This window comes from Acomys russatus, chromosome 19 (assembly GCF_903995435.1).
Source record: "Acomys russatus chromosome 19, mAcoRus1.1, whole genome shotgun sequence".
Taxonomy (NCBI): Eukaryota; Metazoa; Chordata; class Mammalia; order Rodentia; family Muridae; genus Acomys; species Acomys russatus.
Genome location: NC_067155.1, coordinates 37,782,380 through 37,807,938, shown reverse-complemented (window position 1 = coordinate 37,807,938; position 25,559 = coordinate 37,782,380). Strand labels below are relative to the sequence as shown.

The 25,559-nt window shown below is 49.6% G+C and overlaps 1 protein-coding gene across 1 annotated transcript in view; it reads right to left on the bottom strand.

Moving 5' to 3' along the window:
- The window catches only part of Prkar1b (protein kinase cAMP-dependent type I regulatory subunit beta), a 115,858-nt gene extending 100,129 nt beyond the window's left edge, over nucleotides 1-15,729 (bottom strand). The window contains exon 1 of the mRNA XM_051161132.1: nucleotides 15,506-15,729. Within this exon, the coding sequence (XP_051017089.1) occupies nucleotides 15,506-15,682 (177 nt within the window). The 5' untranslated portion in view covers nucleotides 15,683-15,729. The remainder of the gene's footprint in view (nucleotides 1-15,505) is intronic.
- Between the last annotated feature and the right edge of the window lie 9,830 nt (nucleotides 15,730-25,559).

The window sequence follows — 25,559 nt, the reverse complement described above, 5'->3', positions numbered from 1 at the left end:
TACCTCTTAGCTCCCAGGAGAGGCCCCAACCAAGAGCCCTTCCTGTACCACCACCATGATGGAGCCTTCTCCCTGGCTGAGGTTTATGGATTCCTCCCCCACAATAGGTCACTGGTGGGTGTGGAACATAGATGGACTGGCTGCCTCCCCATGGATGCCTTCTAATAAATAGCCCCAGACAGAGCCTTCCAAGAGTAAGACTGAGACCATGATTCCAAGGATGCCCATCTTCAGGTACACAGTATGTAGGATCCTGGAAAATGACCAAAGTACCAGGCAAAGCCAAGGCTGGGTCCCTCCCTGTGACCCTGAATCACCTGCCATGGCTTAGAAGAGGAGAAAAAAAAAAAAGTCCTTTCAAACACGCAGACCAAAGAAAGAGGCTGGCTGTGAGAGAACGCAAGGTGCCTTAGCTTCTTGCAGGCTATGAGGTTTGTACCAAGCCAGGCTATTTTTATAGGCCTGTAAAAATTGAGAGCCAGGACCAGGCGCACGGTTCAGATAGGATGAATGCTTTCAGAAGGCCCTGGGTTCTATCCCCAGCGCCACATAAAACAGTGTACCTGTCATCTCAGTACTCAGAAGGTAAAGGAGCAAGGATCAGGAGTTAAAAGACAGCCTCCGCTACATAGCACAGCTTTCAATATATGTGAGATCCTGTCTTAAAAAAAAAATTAAAAAGGGGAAAATTCTGCTGCCTGCCAACTGACCTTTCCTGGGAGTAGGAATCAGAGCATAAGAGGCCTTACCCACAGACCTGAAGCAGGCATGAGTGCTGGGGAGATACCCAGTGTCAGCAAAGCCCACCAACATTGTCTAAAACTCCAAATCTCCCCTTTTTCTCATGTGACAGCTGGGGCCCACTCCTCACAGGGGCGGGTGCAACAGGCTACCTGCTGCTCTAACCAAAGAGCCTACATCTCCACCTACCAGCAGGATCAGGAAATGGGGCATCATCACAGCGGCTGGCTGAATCTCAAAATCAGTGGATCCTGAACACCCAGCCAGGAAACCACAAAGAACGCCAGTGCAAGTTCTACAAAGCTGTTTAAAAATATCTTTTACAGAATTTCCCAGCAAGAAGACAGCAGGTGGGAGAGGCACCTCCCCTCCCTCCAGACACTCCACTCTTAACGATAGTACATTAAATATGCACATATATAAATCCACACCACGGAGGAGAATGGGAGAGAAGCCATCAAAAAGTTTCAGAAGATTGCTGGGGGGGGGGGGGGAAGAAGGCAAGCAACCCAGGAGTGGGATCCAGGACAGACATGGGCTTCCGTAACTTCAGGAAAGGAGTGGTGTGCCCTGCAGAACCCCCTGGAACACAGTGGAGCTCAGAAAAGATCCCAAATGAGGCAGGTAGAATCAAAACCCACAGCCTGGGCTGGCCCTGAACTGGGCCAGCAGCACCACAGGCTCTCACTGTTTTCCTTGGCTTAGCTTTTATTGTGGAAATGTTCGCGATCACACAAAAGTATGACTCACCAAACACCCAGAGCCCAGATCTACCCCAGATCAAAAGAGATCCACTCCACCACCACCGCCACCACCCCCAGTCACACCTGCGGAAAGAGAACCTGAGAGCACTGCCGCGCAATTTGAAGGAACAACCAATCACGTTCATTAGGAAAATGAAAAATCTGCTTGCCAGTTTGTGGCTATAAATAGCATATTTCAAAAATGATGATTCCACCACCACACACCCCAAAATCAGGCTTCATGAGGAAGGATGGTTTTATCTCCAGTGGAGCAGAGATTGATGTCCCAGGATACTGAGCAACACATGTCTCATGGGTGGTCCTTCCATACTCCTGAGAGGCCAGCTCTGAATGAACCCAAGACCCTCATCTCCCACTACACTGGAAGGTGGAGGCACAGTTTGGGGAAAAACAAAAACAAAAACAAGAACAAGAAAACCCAGCCTGAGTCAAGCCTGGTAGAGCATGCTTGCCCATTATCCCAGCATTGGGGAGGCTGAGGCAGAAAGACCAGGAGCTTGCGGACAACCTGAGCTACATAGTAAAACCCTATCTCAAGAAGCAAACAACATGTCAGGTGTGGTGGCATGCGCCTTTAATCCCAGCACTTGGGTGGCAAAGGCAGGCGGATCACTGTGAGTTCGAGGCCAGCCTGGTCTACAAAGTTGGGTCCAGGACAGCCAAGGCTACATAGAGAAACCCTGACTCGAAAAAACAAAAACAAAAGAAGAAGGAGGAGAAGGAGGAAGAGGAGGAGGAGGAGAAGAAGAAGGAAGAAGAAAGAAGAAGAAGAAGAAGAAGAAGAAGAAGAAGAAGAAGAAGAAGAAGAAGAAGCAGCAAACAACAGGGCTGAGAACGGATCTCTGTGGGCTGTGTGTTCCGCTTAGCATGCATGCATGAAGCCCTGGCTTTAATACCAAGCACCTCATAAGGAGAAAGCAGTGGCACACACCTATAATCCTAGCCCTCCAGAGGGGCGGTCGGTTCTGCATTGTGAGTTGTAGAACAGCCAGGGGTATGTGGTGAGACGCTGTCTCAAAATTGAAAAGCAAATAGAAGGAACGAATGGGAAAAAATACACAGGTACAGACAGGGCCTCTAAGAACAAGTTATATTCTTGTAGGAAACATCTGGATTACAAGACACTCTAACCCTCCTACCTCCACCGCACTCTGCCATGTCTCTGAGCGCAGCTGTGACAGAAGCTTCCACCCATGCCCAGGGGATGCAGGCTGGACCTCCAAGGACACCAATGGGAGGCTGACTCACCAGCGCAGGAGTTTGAGTACAGCCCTCAGCATTACCGGCTGACTCACTCCTAATAAGGTCTCATCCCATGCCTTCCCGGCATGCTGAGACATGCATGGTCTATGCCCTCTCTCTGTGTCCCACTCAGATCCCCTGGGCTGCAGCTTCAGGGGGGAGCCGAGTATGCTCCACTGCCACTGGCTACCTCATCTCACTCAGAACCTGGTGCTCTAGAACCTCAGGCCAGCAGCATCACACTGTCCCGTTGCCTTGACAACCAACCTCAGCATCTCTTGAGATGGGTGCCATTCTCTTATATCTCTCCCCATTGTCATCACCAGAACAGATCAAGCAGTCCTGAAAAATACTGAATGTATGCTCTGAGAGGGCGTTGCTGGATTGCTTGTGTGGGCGTGTGGAGGTGAGAAGACAACCTGAGCTCTTGCTCTCAGGTGCTTGTTGGTCACTGTTCTTGTTTTGTTTTGTTTTGTTTTGTTTTGTTTTGAGACAGTATCTCTAGCCTGGAACTCAGCAAGCAGGCTTGTCTGTCTAGCCTGCAAACCTAGCTGTCTCAGCCTCCATGGTACTGGATCGTAAGGGCCCACCAGTCTGCCTAGCTTCTTTTTAAATGTATATAATATTTATGTATGTGAATATACTATACACATAAATATATGAATATTACATGCATAAATATATGAATATGCTATATATAAATATATAAGGTTCTGGGAACTGAACTCAGGCCTTCATGTTTACAACCACTTTTATCAACTGAGCGATCCCTCCAGCCCTGTTACTGGGTTTTGTGGTTGTTTTGGTTTTATGGTTGGTTGGCTTGTTTATTTGTCTTGTTTGTTTGAGCCACTGGTCTCATGTAGCTCAGGCTGGCCTCAAACCTACTGTATACTTCAGGTTGACCGTGAACAACTAACCATTCTAGAATGTGGGGAGGGCAGATGTTTGCTATCTGCCCAGTTTATCTGAGCAGGCAGAGTTGTGGGTAATGGGACGTTGCCACAGAACCACCATGCACACTCATAGTCCATTCCTACCAAGACCAAGACTTTAGCTAGTGATGTCTTCTGTGCCAGGCTCTGGGCCTTGGCCCAGATTTAAAACCACAGCTGTGAATGATAGAAATACAGCGCTCGGGTATGGAGCTCTCAAAAAATTAAACATTTAAATGAAAGAACAAAACAAAGCAAAACAAAAAAATTCCAGCTTGGGACTGGACGACAGCTCAGCTGCACAAGCATAGGAACCGGAGTTGGGATCCCCAACAGCCACATAAAAAGCTGGGTGTGGTCAGGTGTTGGAATTTTCAGAGCCTGGAAGGCTGATAAGTAGACCCCAAAGGCTTCTGCCTAGACTAGACTAATCACCAAGCTCCAGGTTCAAAGACAGTGGTTAAGAGCACTGGCTGCTCTTCCAGAGGTCCTGAATTCAATTCCCAGGCACCACATGGTGGCTCACAACCACCTAGAATGAGATCAGGTGCCCTCTTCTGGCTTGCAGGTGTACATGCAGGCAGAATATTGTGTAAACAATAAAGAAATCAATCTTCAAAGACAGACCCCATCTCAAAAAATAAAAAAAATAAAAAGGTGGAGAGTGATAGAAAATCCTGGAGGCCCTAGACATTGACCTCTGCCCTACACACACGCGCGCGCACACACACGCAAGGATGCACTCACACATGCATGTATGCATGCACAAATTCCAGCACAGTTAACATTTGCTGTGACAGATGCCAACCTACAGACAATATTCTTTTCATATATAGCTATTTTAGGTTAGAATGGCAATGAACCAGGCTTGGAATCTGAGTCTCTATAAACCACAGATTCACACTTCTCCCTGGGGAATCCCTCACACCAGGCTGGTGACTTCCCCTATGGTGAAGATACCCCACCTTCGCATCCTCTCAGGTCCCTGAGGACCCACCCTGTGACCTCATTTAGGCTCCTCAGCAACCCTTTGGGGCATCAAACCCCACTAAGATAACATATTTAACTACCACAATGACAAGAAAGGGCAATCCTTGCTTCAGAGGCCTTCACTCATTCTCTGGGTGTATTGTAATTTTCACACACACACACACACACACACACACACACACACACACCCATGTGTGTTAACTCTTGGGTGTTAACTTTTTGTTAACTACTGTGCTTAAACATGTTAGAAATGTCTCTCAGAGCTAGCCTCCCAATGATCAGAGTGTGGTCCCCAGGACACACAAAACAGAAGGAAAGAAGCAACTCCAAGTTGTCCTCTGGCCTCCTGTAAATGAACATATACCCCCAATAAATAAACAAATGTTAACTTAAAATTGTAGGATTGTTCTTTGTGTATGGGTGTTTCACCTGCATGTATGTCTGTGCACCATCTGTGCCTAGTGCTCACAGAGGTCAGGAGAAGGCGTCGGATTTGAAACTGGAATTATGGATGGTTTGTGGGTGCTAGAAATGGAACCAGAATCTCCGGAAGAGCAGCCGGGGGCCCCTACCCAATGAGCATCTCTCCAGCCCCAGTAATTGTTAGTGTATGTTAATAAACCTCAGCTCCAGCCAGGCACGGTGGCGCACGCTTTTAATCCCAGCACTCGGGAGGCAGAGGCAGGCGGATCTCTGTGAGTTTGAAGCCAGCCTGGTCTAGAAATCCAGGGCTCCACAGAGAAACCTTGTCTTGAGAAAATAAAAACAAAAACAAGCAAAAAAGATAAAGCCAGGACAAGAAAACCCCTAACCCCCCCAAAAATAAATAAATAAAAATAAAGATAAACTTCGGCTCCACTTCATATTAGCCCATCCTAAAGCTCTTTTCTGCTGTGAGGCCATGGTTCTGATTTTATCAGAATCAAGGTCTCTAAATGATGAGGAGACAGCAGTGGTGGTGGGGCATGTCTGTAATCCCAGCACTCAGGGAGGCGGAGGCAAGTGGATCTCTGTGAATGCTGGGATTAAAGGTGTGCACTACCACTGCCCAACTCAACATGTTACTTTCTGTTTTAATTTGTAGTTAATATGGTTGACATAAATTGGCCTTTGTGTTAGTGTACAGGCGGTCCCACTAGCCTACCTTTCAGGGACCTAGCGACCCCTGATGTCACTACTTGCCGCCACTGCCAGGTGCACCCCAGGTATATGCTTGATAAAATGACCCTGCTTTACCCCACCCCACCCCATCATGAGCCCTCCTCTCTCTCTCTCCCTCCCTCCTCTCTCTCCCCGCCCCCACTTTCCACAACAAAACCTCCTTTATACCAAATATGTGCCACAGTAATCATTATTCTAACACTTGGGACACCTCAACTTTATGAGAACAGTGAGACCCAGATGTTGGAATGACCTGGGCTCAGGGAGAGAAAGAAGGTCCTGACTGAACAAGGCCCCCAGGATCCCACAGAACTATCCCCCAAAGGACAAACTGCCACCTGGAGCCAGTGACCCTGAGCAAGGGAAGGAGTGGGGAGGGACAAGGATCTGGCCCTTAGGCGGGACTCCAAGCCATGTGCCTGGAAATGCCTATGAATGTCTCAAGGCTGAACTCAGCAAGATTTTGTATGGCTCACCTCACTTCTCTACCTACTTGTAAAACACTCTTATTCAAATGACTTATGGCTTTGAGACAGCCAAAATGACCTGAGTTTCTCTATGGGCTTTTGGCTAGGAGTAAAGTACTATTAAATGGTGTTTAAAAAAAAAAACAAAACAGTTCTCAGTCGGGCGGTGGTAGTATATGCCTTTAATCCCAGCACTCTGAGAGGCAGAGGCAAGTGGATCTGTGTTGAGTTCGAGGCCAGCCTGGTCAACAAAGTGAGTGTCAGGACAGCCAGGGTTATACAGAAAAACTTTGTCTCAAAAAAACAAACACCAGCTGGGTGGTGGTGGTGCAAGCCTTTAATCCCAGCACTTGGGAGGCAGAGGCAGGCAGATTGCTGTGAGTTCGAGACCAGCTTGGTCTACAAAGCAAGTCCAGGGTAGCCAGGGCTATTACACAGAGAGAACCTTGTCTTAAAAAGTAAAAGCAAGCAAACAAACAAACAAAAAATAAACACACAAAAACCCAGTCCTCATGAGCCAGCAAGATGGATTAGCACATAAAGGAGCTTGCCACCACGCCTGACAGCCTAAGTTCAGTCCCCGGAACCTACATCTTTGAGGGAAAGAACCAACTCCTGTAAATTGTCCTCTGACCTCCATCTGTCTGGCTACATAAGCAAGCTGTGTGACGCCCTCCACTGTGCTCTACCAGTCTTCCCTCACTGGGGTCTTTCTTTAGTTGCTTGGTTTTTGGTGTTGGCTGTAGTGGGGACTAAACCCAGGGCCTCAGGCTTACTAGCCATGTGCTCTGCCACTGAGTTACATCCCTAGCCTTATGCACACTTCCGACCTTTATCGTTGATAGGACTGACTAAGCACAAAGGCGACAGTAGCAGCTACAGGGTGGGAGTGATGGCCCAAGTGGTTCAAGACGCAGTGGTAGCAAGGGATGTCTGAGAAGGTTACAAGGGCTGGTTGGGAGGGGGGGTGCAGAAATCAGGAACCGAAGGCTCTAGTCACATGAAGAACTTCCAAGGGGTTGCCAAGACTCAGGGGCTGAGGGTCCCTAGATGCAGGATGCAAAAGCCTCTCGCACCCAAGGCCAGTTCAGAAGCCGAGACACCAGCAAACGCTGGCCCTCTGCTGCTACTGCCCCCAGTGGCTACAACCAGTGGGAGGCAGGTGGGTTTACAATAGCTGCCAAAAGGAAGAGTTAAAGTCCGAAGTAGAGAGCCTCCAAACTTGAATACGTGGAGCCACAAGCCTGCGGAGCCACGAGCCTGTGGCTTCTAAATCCAGGAACAATGTAGGAGTCCTCTCGGTGTAGGACTCTGAGCCTCCACTTCTGCCCATCTGACCTCCAGGTTTCGGGTACACAAGGATGGCTAGTCACCTACCCACAATTCCTATGTAGGTAGGACTCCAGCCAACTCATTTGTACCAGCATGTGTGCTTTACCTTACTGAGTCTAAGCCCCACCCTGTCTCAGAAACACAGTGTCAGGCCACTCCAAACACCAGTGGAGAAAGTGAATGAGTGAACAAACAAACGAACAGTTGAATGAATGGAAAAGGCAACATCACATGAGCCTTCACAACACAAGCCGCTGCTCAGCCACCCTGCTACCCCGTAAGGTGGGACATCAGGAATGGAGATGTAGGGGTCACAGTGATGGGACCCCTGAAAGCCCTTCCAGGATCAGTGTCTCCCCCAAATCAACCATGGGTGGCAATAGGTGAGTCATAACAGCCTTGGTTATGTGATGGAAGCAGGGACAAACTCTGGCTTTCATGAGTCTTTAGATAGTGGGGCTCAGTTGAGACACATCTCCTTTGCCAGACCCATGGCCAATTGGAAACATCTAGATGTTCATGGTTCGGCCTATGTCCATCAGTGGCTACTGGTACAGAAGCGAGTGTGGCTCTGCTCCCCTATGTCCTCCCTCGAGGACCCTAGATAACACTCACACATATTGTCACAAAGACAGGACACCGCGCCTCCATCACCAGGGCCTCAGTCTCTAGGGGACACCACCAGTCCTGGCAAAGAATGTTTTTTTCCATCTCAACAGACAGTGGGTGAAGCTCAGCAGGATACAGGTGTTCCAAAACATCAAAGCCACGGGTTTCTGGAATCATCAGGAGGAAGCGGGGTGGGGGCTTTGTGCCAGGCAATCTCTCCCAGCCTTGCCTCCTATTTTGTCTCAGGCCAGTGCAAGTATAGCATGGGCATATGGCACACGGGCGCGCGCGCACACACACATACACACCATGACCTCCCACCTCCACTTATGGACTCCAGACCGCCTCTGGCTTTTCAGATCCCTCCCCCCCCCCCTTTCCTGTCTCCTGTTTTTTCCACTAAAGCACGACAGTCAAGGTCAAGGGTTAGAACAGGCTTTCCCAGCCAAAGGAATTTTCCTAATAAGTATGGGAACACATTTCCAGAAAGCTCCTTCAGTATGTGCCCAGGAATGAAGTGAAGTGGGGAGGACTGTCTCCATCCTGTCCCCCCAAGGACCAGTCAACTTCCTGGGCTCTGAATGGTGTTCTCCAACTCAATTGACCACGGGTTTCCTACACGCCCAGGACAAAAACCCGCACCCGCCAAGAGGAAGCGAACAGAGGGGTGGGGCTGGACTCAACAGAGGTTTGACCCTCTCCCCCCTCCCCGAAACAAGTCAGCATACCCTTGTGGGGCAGACAGAGTTCCTCAGTCCTACCAACTTCAACTGTCCACGTCCCTGGCCTGGAGAACAAGACTCAGGAGAGTCAGAAAAGAGGCCATTCCTGAGTGGGGCAGTCAACGTCACAGCGCATGCGCCTGGGGCAGGGCGCGCATGTGGGCAAGGATCCCAAGGAGTTCTCCATATAAGCTGAAAGCTATCCCTCTGCACTCTGAAGCCCCTGGCCTAAAGGAGGAGGCCTGTGTTTGAGGATCTGGTTCTTTTCAAATCCTAGCAGAGTAGGCTTAGTCGCCAGTCACAGAGATCCGCCTGCCTCTGCTTCCCCAGAAGCTAGGACTCCAGGCGTGTGCCACCAGGCCCAGCCAGAAAGCACGTTATTAATGAACTGGAAAGGTTTAGAGTCATTCAGTGCTCTTGGACCACAGTGAGGCCAGACACGAATGACAGATATCTGGAAAAGCTCCAGATGCTTCAAAAGTTAAACAAAGAAGAATCTTCACGAATGAAGCAAATATTAAGTCTCTAGAGAAATGGACAATATCTTGAGCTGAGTAAAACCAGGAAGAGGAAGCCCCCAGCACAGCATCAAGTATGTACAATGCTGCCAAAACAGCGCTCAGGGGAACTCTGTGGACTTGAGTGTTTCCTTTCGAAAGGAATTCAGCTACTATCTGGGCATTTCTTTCACCTTAAGCTTTGGAAGGGGTACAGCCATCAAGACTGCACAAGCAAGGAAACCAAAAAAGAGCAAATGCAACAAATATTAAATGAGGAAAAATAAATAAAAAGAAGGATCTGGAGAGTAGACAAAACTAACACCTACTCCTTGAAAAGACACCCACAAGGCTAGAGAAATGGCTTAGTGGTGCTGGCAGGTTCTGTTCCCAGCCCCCCACATGGCAGCTCACAACATCTATTAGCTATAGTTCCAGGGGATCCAACACCCTCTTCTGGTCCCCAGGGCTACCCAGCACACATGCACAGTGCGCGGACATGCATTGCAGGCAGAACTTTAAACTTCAAAAGGAAAAAAAAAAGCATTAGAATCGATAATCCTCTAGGCAGGCTGGTTAGCAACAACAGAGAGGCACTAATTACCAATATCAAAAATGAAATAGGGGACTGAAGAGATGTTCAGATGGCCTTTCTTGCTGCTCTTCCGGAGAGCCAGAATTGACTTCCTAGCATTCACATCAGGTGACCCACAAGTGCCTGTAATTTCAGCTCTAGGGGCTCCCTCCACAGGCACCCACATGCATGTGCACAGACACAAACAAACATACACATATAAATAAATAAATAACAAAAAATTTAACCATTAATAAAATACCAGGCCGGCAAGATGGCTTAGTGGGTAAAAGCACTTGGCATATAAACCTGGTAACCAAGTACTATCCTGGAACATGTCCTAGTTAGTCTTAATTTCTGACTTGACAGAACGTAGAATCACCCAGAAAAATTCTCAATGAACAATTCTCCAGTTCAGGTTGGCCGGTGGCGTGTCTGTGGGGGGACTATCTTGATTTCCCTAATTTAGGTGTGGGGAGAGGGACGTGCCCACTGTGGGCGGTGCCATTCTCTGAGTTTAGGTCTCCTCATGCTGAGAACCCTTTAATACACTTCCTCATGTCGTGGTGACCCTCCCAACCATAAAGTTATTTTTGATGCCACTTTATAACTGTGATTTTGCTACTATTATGGATCGTAATGTAGATGTCTGTGTTTTCTGATGGTCTTAGGTGACCCCTGTAAATGGGGCCTTTAACACCTCCCCCCAAAGGGGTCTGGACCCACAGGTTGAGGTCAGTAGAGAAGCCTGGTGGCCTGGTGGCCTGGTGGCCTGGTGGCTTAACACCTTTTAATCCTAGTACTCAGAAGGTAGAGAAAGACGTCTGTGAGTTCAGCCTGGTCTATACAGCGGAGTCAGGGCCAGCCAGGTCTACATAGTGAGAACCTGTATCCCTTCACACACACACACACACACACACACACACACAGAGACACACACACACACACACACACACACACACACACACACCTAGCTGCCCCTCTACTTCTGCACAGTCACACACATCCACACATCCTCACGCACTCACACAAAGTACTGAACAACTGCACACAGAGTAGTCACTGGAAAGGATGGTTCCACGGAACAGATGACAGATGGAGAAAGACATAAAATAGGAAACTGCTGCTGCCACATGGCCACACACAGCTAATGACAGTTTTTCAATAGCACACCCAGGAGAGAAGGGGCAGGGGGCGGGTTGGGGGGCGGGGAAGAAGTGGCTCAGTTGGCAAGAGCGTGAGGTTGCAAGCATTGGGTCCTGAGTTTGAACTCCTACCACTCGTGTAAAAGCCTGGGTGTTGCTGGGAATGGTGGCACACGGCTTTAAGCCCAGCACTCTGGGAGGCAGAGGGAGGTGGATGGCTGTGATGTCGAGGCTAGCCTGGTCCACAAAGCACAGGACAGCCAAAAGCTACACACAGAGAAACACTGTCTCAGAGAAAAAAAAGTTTTTCTTCTTTAGATGATTTTGGTGAGGGAGGGGGGGTTCAATACAGGGTCTCTATGTATAGCCTTGGCTGTCCCAGACTCACTCTGTAGACAGGGCTGCCCTCAAACTTACAGTGATCCACCTGCCTCTGCCTCCCTGTGCTAGGATTAAAGGCGTGTGCCACCATGCCTGGCTCTCTAGGTGATTTTATTTGTGTTTCTGCCTTGTTTTGAGTTATATTTTTCTGCCAAGGTCTCCCTATATAGGCCAGGCTGACCTTGAGATGCTGATGCTCCTGCCTCAGCCTGAGGGCCAGGATGACAGGCATGGACCACAGAGCCAGGCTCATGAATTCTTTTGAAATGTTTTAGGGGTGCTGGGAAGTCAGCAAAATGCTTACGGCTAAAGCAGAAGGGCTTGAGTTTAGGCTCCAGCACACTTGTCATCCCAGCACTAAGGAGGCAGAGGCAAGCAAATCCCTGGAGCTCAAGAGCTAGTCAGCCTAGCTGAATGGATGGATGAGCTCCAGGTTCAGTGAGAAACCCAGTCCCAAAACAGTAAAGCGGAGAGAGATTAAGAAAGACACCAACCTCTGACCTCCACACACAGGTGCACGCATCATAGGCACCTGTGTGCACTGGTGCACATGAACACATACACACAAATATAAATCAATTAAATGGCAATTTAAAAAATATATTTTAGCACTCAGAGAGGCAGAGGCAGGCAGATCTATGTGAGTTCGAGGCCAGCTTGGTCTACAGAGTGAGTCCAGGACAGCCAAGGATACACAGGAAAACTGTGTCTGGAAAAACAAACAAAACAACACACACACACACACACACACACACATATATATATTTTAAGGGTTTTAGGACGTTGGCTCAGTGGTTAAGAGTGCTTACTGCTTTACAGAGGACCCCAATTCCCCAATTCTGTTTCCAGCAACCATGCTGGGTGGCTAACAAATGCCTGAACTTCTAATTCCAGGGGACTCAGCACCCCCTTCTGGCCCCCAAAGCCACCTTCATGTATGTGGTATACACACCCAGACACACACATATATACATACATAGTTAACAATAACAATGAAAATAAAATTTAAAAGCATTTTTGATGCGTTCTGTTTGCTAGTTTGTTTTCAGAGTTGAAGACAGAGCAGAGGCTTTTCACAGCTGTGTAACAGGTGAACACTGGCCTCTGCCATGAGTATCACCCCTCCAATCATGGCAGATGCACTGTTTTAGGCAGAGGCTGGCAGATAGCTGTAAGTTAGAGGCCAGCCTGGTCTACAAAGTGAGTCCAGGACAGCCAAGCCTACACAGAGAAACCCTGTCTTCAAAACAAACAAACAAACAAACAAAAAGCCAGGCGCATGCTTCTAATGCCAGCACTTGAGAGGCAGAGGCAGGTGGATCGTTGTGAGTTCGAGGCCACCCTGGTCTACAAAGTGAGTCCAGGACAGCCGGGCTATTACACAGAGAAACCCTGTCTCGAAAAACCAACAGAGAGAGTGAGAGTGAAAGTGAGACAGAGACAGAGACAGACAGAGAGAGAACAAGGAGCCAAGCATGTGGTGCACTCCCAGCACTCTGGAGGCAGAGGCAAGCGGATAGTTGTGAGTTCAAGACCAGCCTGGTCTACAAAGTGAGGCTAGGACAGCCAAGGCTACACAAAGAGACCCTGTCTTGAAAAACCAGAAAGAGAGAAGGGGGGGTGGAGAGTCCATTCTTTTGAGCCAGACATGGGGGTGATATCTACAGTCCCAGCACTCAAGGCCTACAGCAGGAGAATCATAACACTGAGACCAACCTGGGCTACATTAGCAAGATCCTGTCTCCAAAAATGCACAAGATGGACTAGAGATGGTTCAACAATTGAGAGAACTTTACTCTTGCACGGGACCTGGGTTTTGTTCCCAGCACCTACATCTAGGGAGCCAAAACCATTCATAACTCCAGTTCCAAGGGCTCTGATACCCTCCTCTAACCTCCATGGGGGCCACGCATGTGCATGGTACACAGGCACGCATGCAAGCAAAATACTCATACACACAAAATAAAGATGTAAACATTTAAAAATAGTAGTAGTAGTAGTAATAGCTGCTTTGGGTCAGAGCTGTGACCACAGGAAGCCGCCATGAAAAGCGTCTAACACCAGATGGTTCACAGGTGCTAAACGCAAGCCTTGGCCTGATGAGGTTCCTCACATACCCATCTGGTCTCCAAGACACTAGGACAAAGGAGAGTTAAATGACATCAGGTGAGCCGGGTGGTGGTGGCGCACACCTTTAATCCCAGCACTCGGGAGGCAGAGGACAGCCAAGGCTACATAGAGGGATTCTGTCTCTAAAAACCAAAAAAAAAAAAAAAAAAAAAAGACCTCAGATGACACTCAGCAAAACTCTCTGGGTGGGAAGATACAGTAAGGAGAGATGGAGCCAGTGCCTGGGGTGGAGGGAAGCAGGATACAGCCAGCCCAGCCAGAGGAAGAACCCAGAAGAGGGGCTGGGGGAACACTGAGGGTGGTCATTCACAGAGGAGCCAGTCCTGAGGGCCTCTGTCCTCAGGACAGTAGGGCTAGAGAGGTGAGGTAGCATGTGCTTAGAATCCTCACACTCTGGAGACTGAGGCAGGAGGATTATCAGTTTGAGGCCAGTCTGAGTTACATAGTATGACCCTACCACAAAGAAAGAAGGGGGCAGAGAATGAAGAAGGGAAGGAGGGAGATGGAGAGAGAGGGGGGACTTCCAGTCCAACCTGTCTGGAGGCATGCTCCTCCATCTATACTTGCAAGTCAGGCATGCAGATCCTCATGGACCTGGACCACACCCGCCATCACCTGCATAATAAGAGCTGCGTGCCTTTTGTTTATTTTTATGTATGTGTATGTCCATGTGTAATGGGTTGTGTGTTCATGTATATGCACAGGTGAAATGTGTGTGCCCGAGGCCTGTGGAAGCTAAAAGAAGGCCCTGGATCCCATGGGAATGGAATTACAGATGGTTATAAACCACCATGTGGGTGCTGGGAATTGAACCCGGGTCTTGTGGAAGAGCAACCAGTGTTCTTAACTGCTGAGTCAGCTCTCCACTCCTCTCACTGGTATCTAGGGCCTTGACAGTTGGGCTAGGCTGGCTGGTCACCAGACCTTAAAATAATTCCTATAACTAGACCTCAGCTGGGCAAAGTGGTACAGGCCTGTAATCTCAGCACTGAAGAAAATGAGGTGGGAGGGTTGCTGCAGGTATAAGACCAAACTGGGCTACAACGTGAGACCTTCTCAAGACATACACACATTAACCAGGGCTCAGCCCCACCTTCCCAACATGAAAACTGCCAGTGAACCCCCTGGCCACTAACCAGGCTCAGATTCATAAGCCATGAACCACACTGTCCATGAGAGTTCTGAAGACCATGAACCTCAAAGAAACAGAAGGAGGGATTCTAGGGCCCAAAGATGAACCCTAGGCCTAACAAAGAGAGGCCAATGTCAAACCAGCTATGTGACTGAAGGTGGAGTCCAGGGCTTCATGCATGGGGCTATACCCACAGCCCCTCACTGGGGGATTCTAGGCAGGTGCTCTACCACTGAGCCACACCCACAGCCTCTCACTGGAGGATTCTAAGGTGCTCTACCACTGAGCCACGCCTCCAGGCCCTCACTGGGAGATTCTAGGCAGGTGCTCTACCACTGAGCCACACCCCAGCCCCTCACTGGGGGATTCTAGGCAGGCGCTCTACCACTGAGCCACACCCTAGCCCCTCACTGGGGGATTCTAGGCAGGTGCTCTACCACTGAGCCACACCCCAACCCCTCACTGGGGGATTCTAGGCAGGTGCTCTACCACTGAGCCACGTCCCCAGGCCCTAACTGGCTAATTCTAGGCAGATTCTCTACCATGGAGCATCAGGCCCAGCCCTGCTTCCCAATGATCTTGACAGATCCTAAGATACAGAAACATTGCTCTCCTAGAATTCCAAGGAGGGGCTTGAAGCAGGCTTCCCCAGGGTACCCACCAAGGACACTGGTGGCACTAACCTTCTCCAGCTTCTCGAAGTGCTCCCGGAGGAAACGCAGTGGCCGATCGGGCTTGGCGACACAGAGGTGCACAATGCATTCTTTGAGCACCTGCTGGATACCGTGTCTCTGCACGTACATCTCACATCCCTTCAGCGAGTCCTCATCCTCCGAGTGGATGTATGACGGGGAAGCCATGGCCAGAATGTCGTCCACGGTCCTGTTGAAGAAGATAAAATCAGCTTCAGGACGTGCTGGGGAAGGCAAGCTGTTGTGCTTTATAAAGCGTGCGTGGGCTGGGCCTGATGGCGCAGGCTTGTCATCCCAGCTGCTCAGAAGACTAAGGCAGAAGGGCTGTGAGTTCAAGGCTTGCCTGAACAGGAGCGGGCTATACAACGTAGTGAGAACCTGCCTCCAAGTCAAAAGTAAGGAGACTGGGGTAGGGGTGGGGCACGCGACTTAGTTGGTAGGATGCTAGCCTGATATGCAGGTTCCATCCCGGGCACTAAACAAACACTGCAGTGATGCACGCCTGTAACCCCAGCACTACTCGGGAAGTAGAGGGATAAAGATAAGGAGTTTAAAGTCAGCCTTGGCTATACATCAAGTTGGAGGCCAGCCTAGTCTACATAGAAGAAGAAGAAGAGGAGGAGGAGGAGGAGGAGGAGGAGGAGGAGGAGGAAAGAAAAGAAGAAAGAAGAAGACGACGAGGAGGAGGATTGAGAGGATGGCTCATAGCTCATAGGGTAAAACACTTATGGCCCAAATATGAGGACAGGAGGTCCCTAGTACCCACATAAATGCCAGGTGGTCATGGTAGTCTTCAGTCCTAGTGTGTGGGAGGTAAAGATGAGATCCCTAGGGCAAGCTGGCTAGCTAGACTAGCTGTCAGTGAGCTCTGAGTTCAGGGAGAAACCCTGCCTCAATATACAAGGTGGAAAATGGTCAAGGAAAACACCCAACACCAACCAGTGTCCTTCTACACACACACACACACAAACACACACACACACACACACACACACACACACACACAGTTAATTATTTAAGAACCCATAGGCTCGTACGTCAGTGGTAGAGGGGCCTGGCCAGCATGTAAGGCTCATTGCTAAGAATTAACTCCGGTGTTATTCCAGAAAGGTATAATGCCAGAAAACACTAAACTTCAAAGGTCTTTCTCTGATGAATTGGTTCATCACACCAAACCTCAAATGCCTTCCTTACCTCTGAACAAACTCTTGTAGGCATGGAAATTTTTCAAGTATGATTTGTATACGGTCAGCTCTCCATTTCTGAGAAAATTCAGGTGGAATAAGTTGGGTGTTTGGCACCCCCACCATGGGAACCACGCTGTCAGATGGCTTCATTTTCACCCACCCCCTCCCCCCCTTTTTAAGGACACCGATGTTAAATGTAGATGTTGTCATGATCTAAGGCCCCAGCGAGGGTGGGTGGGGCGGAGGGGGGGGGTGTTGCTGTCAAAGGAATGGAGTGGCTTGTTTCATGAGGAAAGGAAAGGGGGGTAAGGAAGACAATGGAACTGAGCTGGGGGGGGGGGGGGCTTGGAAGACAGAAACAGAGGCCCGAAGGCTCTAGAACGCGCCAGTGTGTCCTGCGCTGGTTTGAGTCACAATGTCCAGATCATCGCCCCGCCCCGCACGGATTGGAATCTCATAGCTTAGAGGCCTCAGGAGTTTGAAGAGGCCCCATGCAGATGAGGTACACCTGGCCTCTGCACACACACACACACACACACACACACACACACACACAAACACACCACAACTGGTTCCCAGCCCTAAGCCCACCAGAAGAGCAATTGGGGATAGCCCCGATGGTAGTGGATGCAGAGCGCCCCCAGATCGTGGTGAGTACAGGGTGCCCTCCCCCCGACACTGGTGTGTGTAGCAGACCAGCCCAATCCCGTCCTAGGCGCTTGTGTAAGGGCTAGCTCCACCTAAGACGCCAGCAGCTTCCCCTCACCCGGGTGGCCCAGGGGCCAATTGTGCCTCTCTCTCCAAATCACTCTTGTCCTCGTGAGTCCCCCCAGTTGCCGCCAACACCCAGCTCTAGCTAGGGCCGGGTCCCTCAACAGACCCCACCCCAGCCCTCGTACCTGTAGATGCGCGGTGCCGGAGGCCTGAGGCAGCTGCGTGGGGACGCGGGGACGCAGGGATGACGAGCGGGTCCCTGCACTGCAGCGGCGCCGCCCTCTGCCCGCCCCCGCTGCGCGCCGCCGGCCGCCAGGCCCCCCGCGCAATGCGCCCGCGCGGGTCGCCCACCGACCGCTGCCCTCCCCAGGATCCGCCCCACTGCTGTAGAAATACTCTGAATGGCAGCGACACACCGGAACCCGGGTCGTACAGGCCGCCAAGACCTCCTGCCACCCCAATGCTCTCCCCCGCGGAAGCTCTCCTAACCTGGCTGGTGCAGCTCCTCCAGGGCCCAGATGCTCTGCTTAGGCCACACAATCCCGCTCTGTCTGAGCTGCCACCCTGGAGAGGGGGGAAGTCGCAATCATTGCCTGCCCACTCTAAAGCCGAGGCCTGAAGCAAAAATTAGCCACCACGCATCCTGTCCTGCGCCATCTGCTCCTGTGGGGACAGAGTCAGTGATCTCACAGTTATCTAAGCCGCAGGAGGAAGGATGAGGCTCGCAGGTACTAGTGAAGACATTTCCAGTCTCTGTCTAGATTGCCCTGTCCCTCACCCATCCCCTCACTCACTCATCCACACTCACCTGCTCACCTCATCTATTCTTTCACTCACCTGTTGCCCCACCCACCTGTCCACACACACAGCTATTGCCCACATCTATTCTTACGTTCACGTGCCCCCCAGCTCATCCATCTACACTCCATGCTCCCCACATTTGTTCCCCTACTCACCATCTACTTTCCCTATCCTTCAGCTGTACCCCATTACTTCAGCTGTACCCCATTACCCTGCTACCTCTTGCCACGTTCACCAGGCCACCGTGTCCCAACCTTTCCCGGAGTGCTGAGCAAAGCCAGCAAAAAAGGAGCCATTTTTACCCTGGAACTTGGGCTGTGGTTGAGTGCTCCAGGGCTTCCCCCTCCTCTTCCTTTTTCTTCCTTCCTTCCTTCCTTCCTTCCTTCCTTCCTTCCTTCCTTCCTTCCTTTTCTCTTTTTCTTTCTTTCTTTTTAACTATTAACCCAGGCTGATCTCCAAATCACTAAGGATAGCCTTAAATTCTGGACCTTTTTTTTTTTTTTTCCCCTGAGACAGGGTCTCCCTTGGAGTCTTTGCTGTCCTCGACTCACTTTGTAGACCCGGCTGGCCTTGAACTCACAGAGACCCGCCTGCTTCTGCCTCCCGAGTGCTGGGATTAAAGGCTTGCGCCACCATGCCTGGCTTAAACTCCTGAACTTTATTCCTCTACCTCTTAAGGGCTAGTTTTATAAGCATGCATTATGTGCCTAAATAAGGGGGTCCCCCAACAGAGTCTGCCAGTTGTGTTGTTCCTTGGGAAAGGAGGAGTGGCCATGTCCAGTCAACCCCAAGAACAGTCCTCACAAGGCAGCCACAGAAACAGACTTCTACCGGGACACACTGCCTCAGATTCAAGTCCCCTTGGGCTATGAGTGTCCTGTCACAAGAACCTTCTGGATTAGGGGCTGGCCATCAGGATTTATGGAATCAACCAGAAACCTGGTCCCTGGGCTTTACAGCAATGTCTTCTGCTGTGTCCTGCTGTGATGGCAGCTCTTGTCATCCTCAGATATGTCTGGGCTACTCCAGTACCCTATTTCAGGGACCTCAACTTCTTAAGGCTTTCCTGGGGCAGCTGCCTCCTGTTCAACTTCCTATGCTGCTTGGGACAGATCTTAGGTGGATGCTTGAGGTTCCCTGGCCAGCCACCGTAGCCTACTTGGGGAATTTTGGCAAGGCCAGTGAGAGACCCTATCTCAAAAAAGCAGATAGGCACGCCTTTAATCCAAGCACTGAGAAGGTAGAGGCAGGCAGAGCTCTGTGAGTTGGAGGCCCAGTCTACACAGTGAACTCCCGGCTGGTCAGGGCTACATGGTGAGACACACATGTGCCCCGCCCCTGCCTCCAAAAGTGCATGTGGTCCCAGCGCCTGGGAAGTAGAAACGAGAAAATTGAGCCTAGGATACAAAGGAAGGTCCTGACTCCAAAACATAAGGAAAAATAAATAAAAGGCAAAAGAAAAAAAAGTGACTGAGATAGAGGAGCTGGATCTTGTTTATTCATTCTGCGTGGTGAGGAGACATATTTTGTGGGGTACGGAAAGAGAGGTGGCTCATTAACCCACAGTCTCAGCAGAGGTATGGTTCCATGACATGGGGTCCTGGAGATGATAATGTCGGATGTGGACCCCGTCTCTGCCCTGAGCTGCCATGCACAGAATCTCTGACACTCAGTGGGCTGGCTGAGGCCTTACCTGGGGCATAGTGGGAAATGATCATGTCAAGGCATGGGATATCAGCTGAGGGGACACGAATTGAGGGGAGGTGCAGCATATACCCAAAGTCCAGGAACTGAATGATCAGCCACCCCCACACACAAAGTCTCAACTTTATATTGTTGGCTTTGTGATGGTGGGAGAGAAATGTGAGCCCAGTGTGAATAGTACTTTAAAAATATTTACCTCTACTAATAATATGTGATATGATATTTTGTTTGTTTTAATATTTTATGTATAATATGGATCTGTGCATAAGGAAGCCAGAGTTGGACCCTGTGGGTCTTCTCTACTGCTTTCCACTCCCCCTCTCCCAGAGACAGGGCTTCTCTGTGCAGCCCTGGCTGTCCTGGAGCTCACTTTATAGACCAGGCTGGCCTCGAACTCAGAGATCTGCCTGCCTCTGCCTCCCAAGTGCTAGCACTAAAAGTGTATGCCACCACTACCTGGCTCCAGTGTGTGTGTGTGTGTGTGTGTGTGTGTGTGTGTGTGTGTGTGAATGCAGGCACGTACCATCAAGGCATGTGGAGGTCAGAGACCAATTTTCAAAAATTGATCGTCTCCTATCAAATTCAGGCTTGTGTAGCAAACCGGTTTACCCACTAAGCCATCTCACCAACCCCATTTCTTGATATTCTGAGACAGGGTTTTGCTGGGTAGCCCCAACCAACAAGAAACGCAAGCTCCTCCTGTCCCAGCCTCCTGAGTAGTAATTGTTACAAGTGTGCATCACCATGCCTGGCTCCTGATGCTCTTTCTTGCTGGTGGACAGCCCAGCATTCTCAGCTCCCTGTCAGCTTGTTCAGTGATTGAGATAGAAGGCATTGATACTGAGCAATCCGCTGTGTTGCCGGGAATGGTGGTGCTGGATGGGCTAGGCGTGTTGCATGCACTCAGTAGTAAACCACAGGTTTCTCAGAACCTGAGTCCAGGGCAGTCAAGTGGCTTGTGTTATACGAACAACACAGTCCGTTCCTCGGCAGTCACCTGGTTCTTCTCCAGACACACAGGATATAGGTATGCAAAATGAGGCTACTGGAAAGGAGTCCAAGCTAAGGCAGGAGAAGAGCAGATGGGGGTGGGGGGAAGGACACGCTGACTTGTCAGGCAGGTTTCCTACCACTGAGCCACACCCCAGCCACTCACTGGGGGATTCTAGGAAGGGGCTCTACCACTGAGCCACACCCCTAGCCCCTCACTGGGGGATGCTAGGCAGGGGCTCTGCCACTGAGCCACACCCCAGCCCCTCACTGGGGGATTCTAGGCAGGGGCTATACCACTGAGCCACACCCCTAGCCCCTCACTGGGGGATGCTAGGCAGGTGCTCTACCACTGAGCCACACCCTCAGCCCCTCACTGGAGGATTCTAGGCAGGGGCTCTACCACTGAGCCACACCCCAGCCCCTCACTGGGGGATTCTAGGCAGGGGCTCTACCACTGAGCCACACCCCAGCCCCTCACTGGGGGATTCTAGGCAGGTGCTCTACCACTGAGCCACACCCCAGCCCCTCACTGGGGGATTCTAGGCAGGTGCTCTACCACTGAGCCACACCCCAGCCCCTCACTGGGGGATTCTAGGCAGGTGCTCTACCACTGAACCACACCCCAGCCCCTCACTGGGGGATTCTAGGCAGGTGCTCTTCCACTGAGCCACACCCCAACGCCTCACTGGGGGATTCTAGGCAGGTGCTCTACAACTGAGACATGCATCTAGCCGTAACTTACGGATTCTAGACAGGTGCTATGCTGCTAGACAGGATGCTAAGCAAGTGTTCTACTGCTGAGCCAGACCTGTCTGGGTGCAGACCTTCTGCAGAAATGTAAACTGGCGAGAAATAACCCTGCAGGGGAGCCTGATCAACGCTCCCTAATATTTCAGCTTTACATTATTCATTGCATTCATCTGGGAAGTGGGTTCCACTGAAGACTTCTAGGCAACAATCCTGGCCTGCAGAGACAGGCTGAACAGCCACCTGAAGCCTAGTGGCGGTGGCACACACCTTTAAGCCCAGCACTTGAGAGGCAGAGGCAAGTGGATATCTGACTTTAAGGCCAGCCTGGACTACAAAGTAACAGCCAGACCTAAACAGGCTAAATGGAGAAACCCTGTCTCAAAAAACAAAAACAAAAAAGATAGCCAACTGAGTTCCCCATTGGTCCTAGGCCCCCAGCCTCAATACTAGCCCCCGAGGGGTTTATGCTTCAGAGTTCTAACCCCGAACAAGACTTGGGTTTACTCCACCAAAGTGGTAGGACATCCAACGTGTGTGTGTGTGTGTGTGTGTGTGTGTGTGTGTGTGTGTGTGTGTGTGTGGTTCATGTCTGGCTTCCATGGCTCCTGATGTCAGTCTGGCTAGGAGACTGTCTCCCTGGATGGTTTTAAAGATGCCAGCAGCCCAGCATGTGAGCTGATGTGCAGAGAGTCATGTGGCAAGGGACTGGGGCAGTCTCCAGGAACAGTTAAAAACAAAGGGCAGATCTAACTTCTGGGAAGCGATACTACCCAAATGTATGGGAACCAACTGGTCCTAGTCCAGCCTAGGAGAGGGCCCTTCGCTGGCAGCGGCAGATCATGCCAAGCTGCGCCTGGACATCGGCCTTCAAACACTATGACATAGGTACTACTCCACTAAATCTGTACAGTCATATGCTACACAGCTGTAGAGAACCAATTCAAAGCAGGAATCAAGGAAGAAAGATGCTGGGAATGGAGCCTGCCTAGAATCTCCCAATGAGGAGCTGTAGTAAAGTATGGTCCAGTGGTAGAGTCCCTACCTAGAATCCCACAGTAAAGGGGCTGGGTGTGGCTCAGTGGTAGAGCCCCTGCCTAGAATCCCCTAGTGAGGGGCTGGGGTGTGGCTCAGTGGTAGAGCCCCTGCCTAGAATCCCCCAGTGAGGGGCTGGGGTGTGGCTCAGAGGCAGAACAATAGCTTAACATATGCAAGGTCCTGGGTTCTATCTCTTACACTGAAAAATGAGTAAGAAAAACAATATAGGAATTCAACATATAATTTGAAGGCAGCTAAAAAGCTATTTACATTAAATGAGATTCCTATGTTCTTCTTGGCCAAATAGAATCCTTTTGAACCAAAAATGTAAACAGCAGGGCTGGAGAGATGGCTCAGCGGTTAAGAGCACTTGAGTGCTGTTCCAAAGGTCCTGAATTTGATTCCCAGCCACCACATGGTAGCTCACAACCATCTGTAACATAATTTGATTCCTTCTTCTAGCACACATGAAGACAGAGCAAAAAAATATGTGAATAAATAAATGTTTAAAATTTTTTCAACCAACCATCTTTAAACTATAAAAGTCAAAGATTAAGAAAATTCATATTGCATTAGGAATCTCTAAACACATTACAGAACTCACAAGTGTGATACTTGGTAATCTTGTATATTAAAGTAAAGTCTTTATGTATTAAAAAGAAATGACATCCAAGCAGAGTGTGGTGGCACACTCGTGTAATCTCAGCACACCCAGGGCAGAAGGATCAGAAGCTTGAGACCAGTGTGAGCTCCAGAGTGAGATCATTAATTAAAACAAATAAAAAACCCAAACATTCTAAAGTCAAAACAAGAGCTAAGCCAGGTGTGGTGGCGCACGCCTTAAATCCCAGCACTCGGGAGGCAGAGGCAGGCAGATCTCTGTGAGTTCAAGGCCAGCCTGGTCTACAAAGCAAGTCTAGGACACCCAAGGCTATCACAGAGAGACCCTGCGTTGAAAAAAAAACAAAAAACAAAAAACAAAAGAAGAAGAAGAACAACCACAACAACACTGCGAGTCATAGTGCCTCATGCCTGTAGCAGAAATAGAAAGAGCAGGAATGTGCATTCAAGGCCAGCCTGGGCTGTGTAAGACATTCTCAAAGCACTCGGGAGGCAGAGGCAGGCGGATTGCAGTGAGTTCGAGGCCACCCTGGTCTACAAAGTGAGTCCTGGACAGCCAAGGCTAACACAGAGAGACACTGTCTTGAAAAACCAAAAATTAAAAAAAAATTTTTTTTAATTTCTAAAAAGACATTCTCAAAAGAAAGTTTATATATCCCTATATATAAAAATACTCATCACAAAGGGGTGATCTTCAACTTCCTAAATATAAGAAAAGCAATGGGGGTTGGAGAAATGGCTCAGAGGTTAAGAGCACTGACTGCTCTTTCAGAGGTCCTGAGTTCAACTCCCAGCAATCACATGGTGGCTTGCAACCATCTATGGTAAAATCCGGTGCCCTCTTCTAGTGTGCAGGTGTACATGCAGGCAGAACACTATATACATAAGAAAGAAAGAAAGAAAGAAAAGCAATGATTTAAGTATACCGAGACACCATTTTTAAAAAGCATATTATTTGTATTTTTAAATTTCTGTGTGCGTGTCTAAGTGTGTATGCACACACACATGTGCACTGCCCACAGAGGCCATTATCCCCTGGATCTGGGAGTTAGCAGGCAGTAATGAGCTTCCTGATGTGGATACTGGGGAACTCAAGCCCTCTGCAAGAGTGGTATGTGCAGACACCATTTTTTACCTATTGAGGGAAAAAAAATAAAAACAGGCCAGGATGCTGGATCAGTCAGTAAATTGTTTGCTTTGCAAGCATAAATTCTGTCAGTGGTAGCACACATCTTTAATCTCAGCACTCAAGAGGCAGAGTCAGGTGGATCTCTGTGAGTTCAAGGCCAGCCTGGTCTACAGAGTGAGTTCTAGGACAACCAAGACTACACAGAGAAACCTTCTTTCCCAAAACAAAACAAAAAACAAGAACAAGAAAACAAGCAACAGCAACAAATACATGGAGACCTGGTGAAAAGATATTTCAGCACATAAAGTCACTTGCCACCAAGTCTGACCATTATAGTTTGATCCTTGGGACCAAGGTGGAAGGAGAGAAACGCCTCCTGCCAATTGCCCTCTGACCCACACAGGCACACAATGGCATGGGTAACACACATCCAAGAACCTGGTGGTATGATCCAGCAAGGGTGTGGAAGGCAGGACTTTATACTTGACGTCTCTATGGAGATCAATATATGAACATCTTTAAAGACTGAACGCAAAGCTTGCCTTCTGTAGTGGCCCCCACTGACTAGCCATCATGAGTCCCGCGCTATCTCTCCAGTCCTGTATCTCTTTGCACATAAACCGACACAGCTGTTTATGTGTTTACATTGCCTTCTTTGCAAAAACAAAAAAAATGCACGAAGCAAGGAACACTAGGTGGGTGCTAAAAAACCATAGCAAAGAGCCCGTGAGGCGACGGTACCATATCACGTAGCTGTTTAAAAGATCGGTACCATATCACGTAGCTGTTTAAAAGATGAAACGGTTCTGCATGAATTAAAACGAAACTATTTTTCAGGACGGGTGATTCATTAACCAGCAGCATTACATAATCACCACCACCTACTTTCAGGAGCATTTTGCCCCCAGCCATGCATGCGCTTTCCCCTGCAGCCTTGGTCATCTGCCAGTGTTTCTGTCTCTGCGATGGATTTCTCCATCTGTTCAGGATTGGCACCAGACCCCTCCAGCCCTGTGACAGTTTTCCCTCCCCTTCAGTCCAGTTACCCACGGAATAACTCAGCTAGACCTCATTCACACATGCGCTTTAGCCGAAGCATCTTCACCCCCGG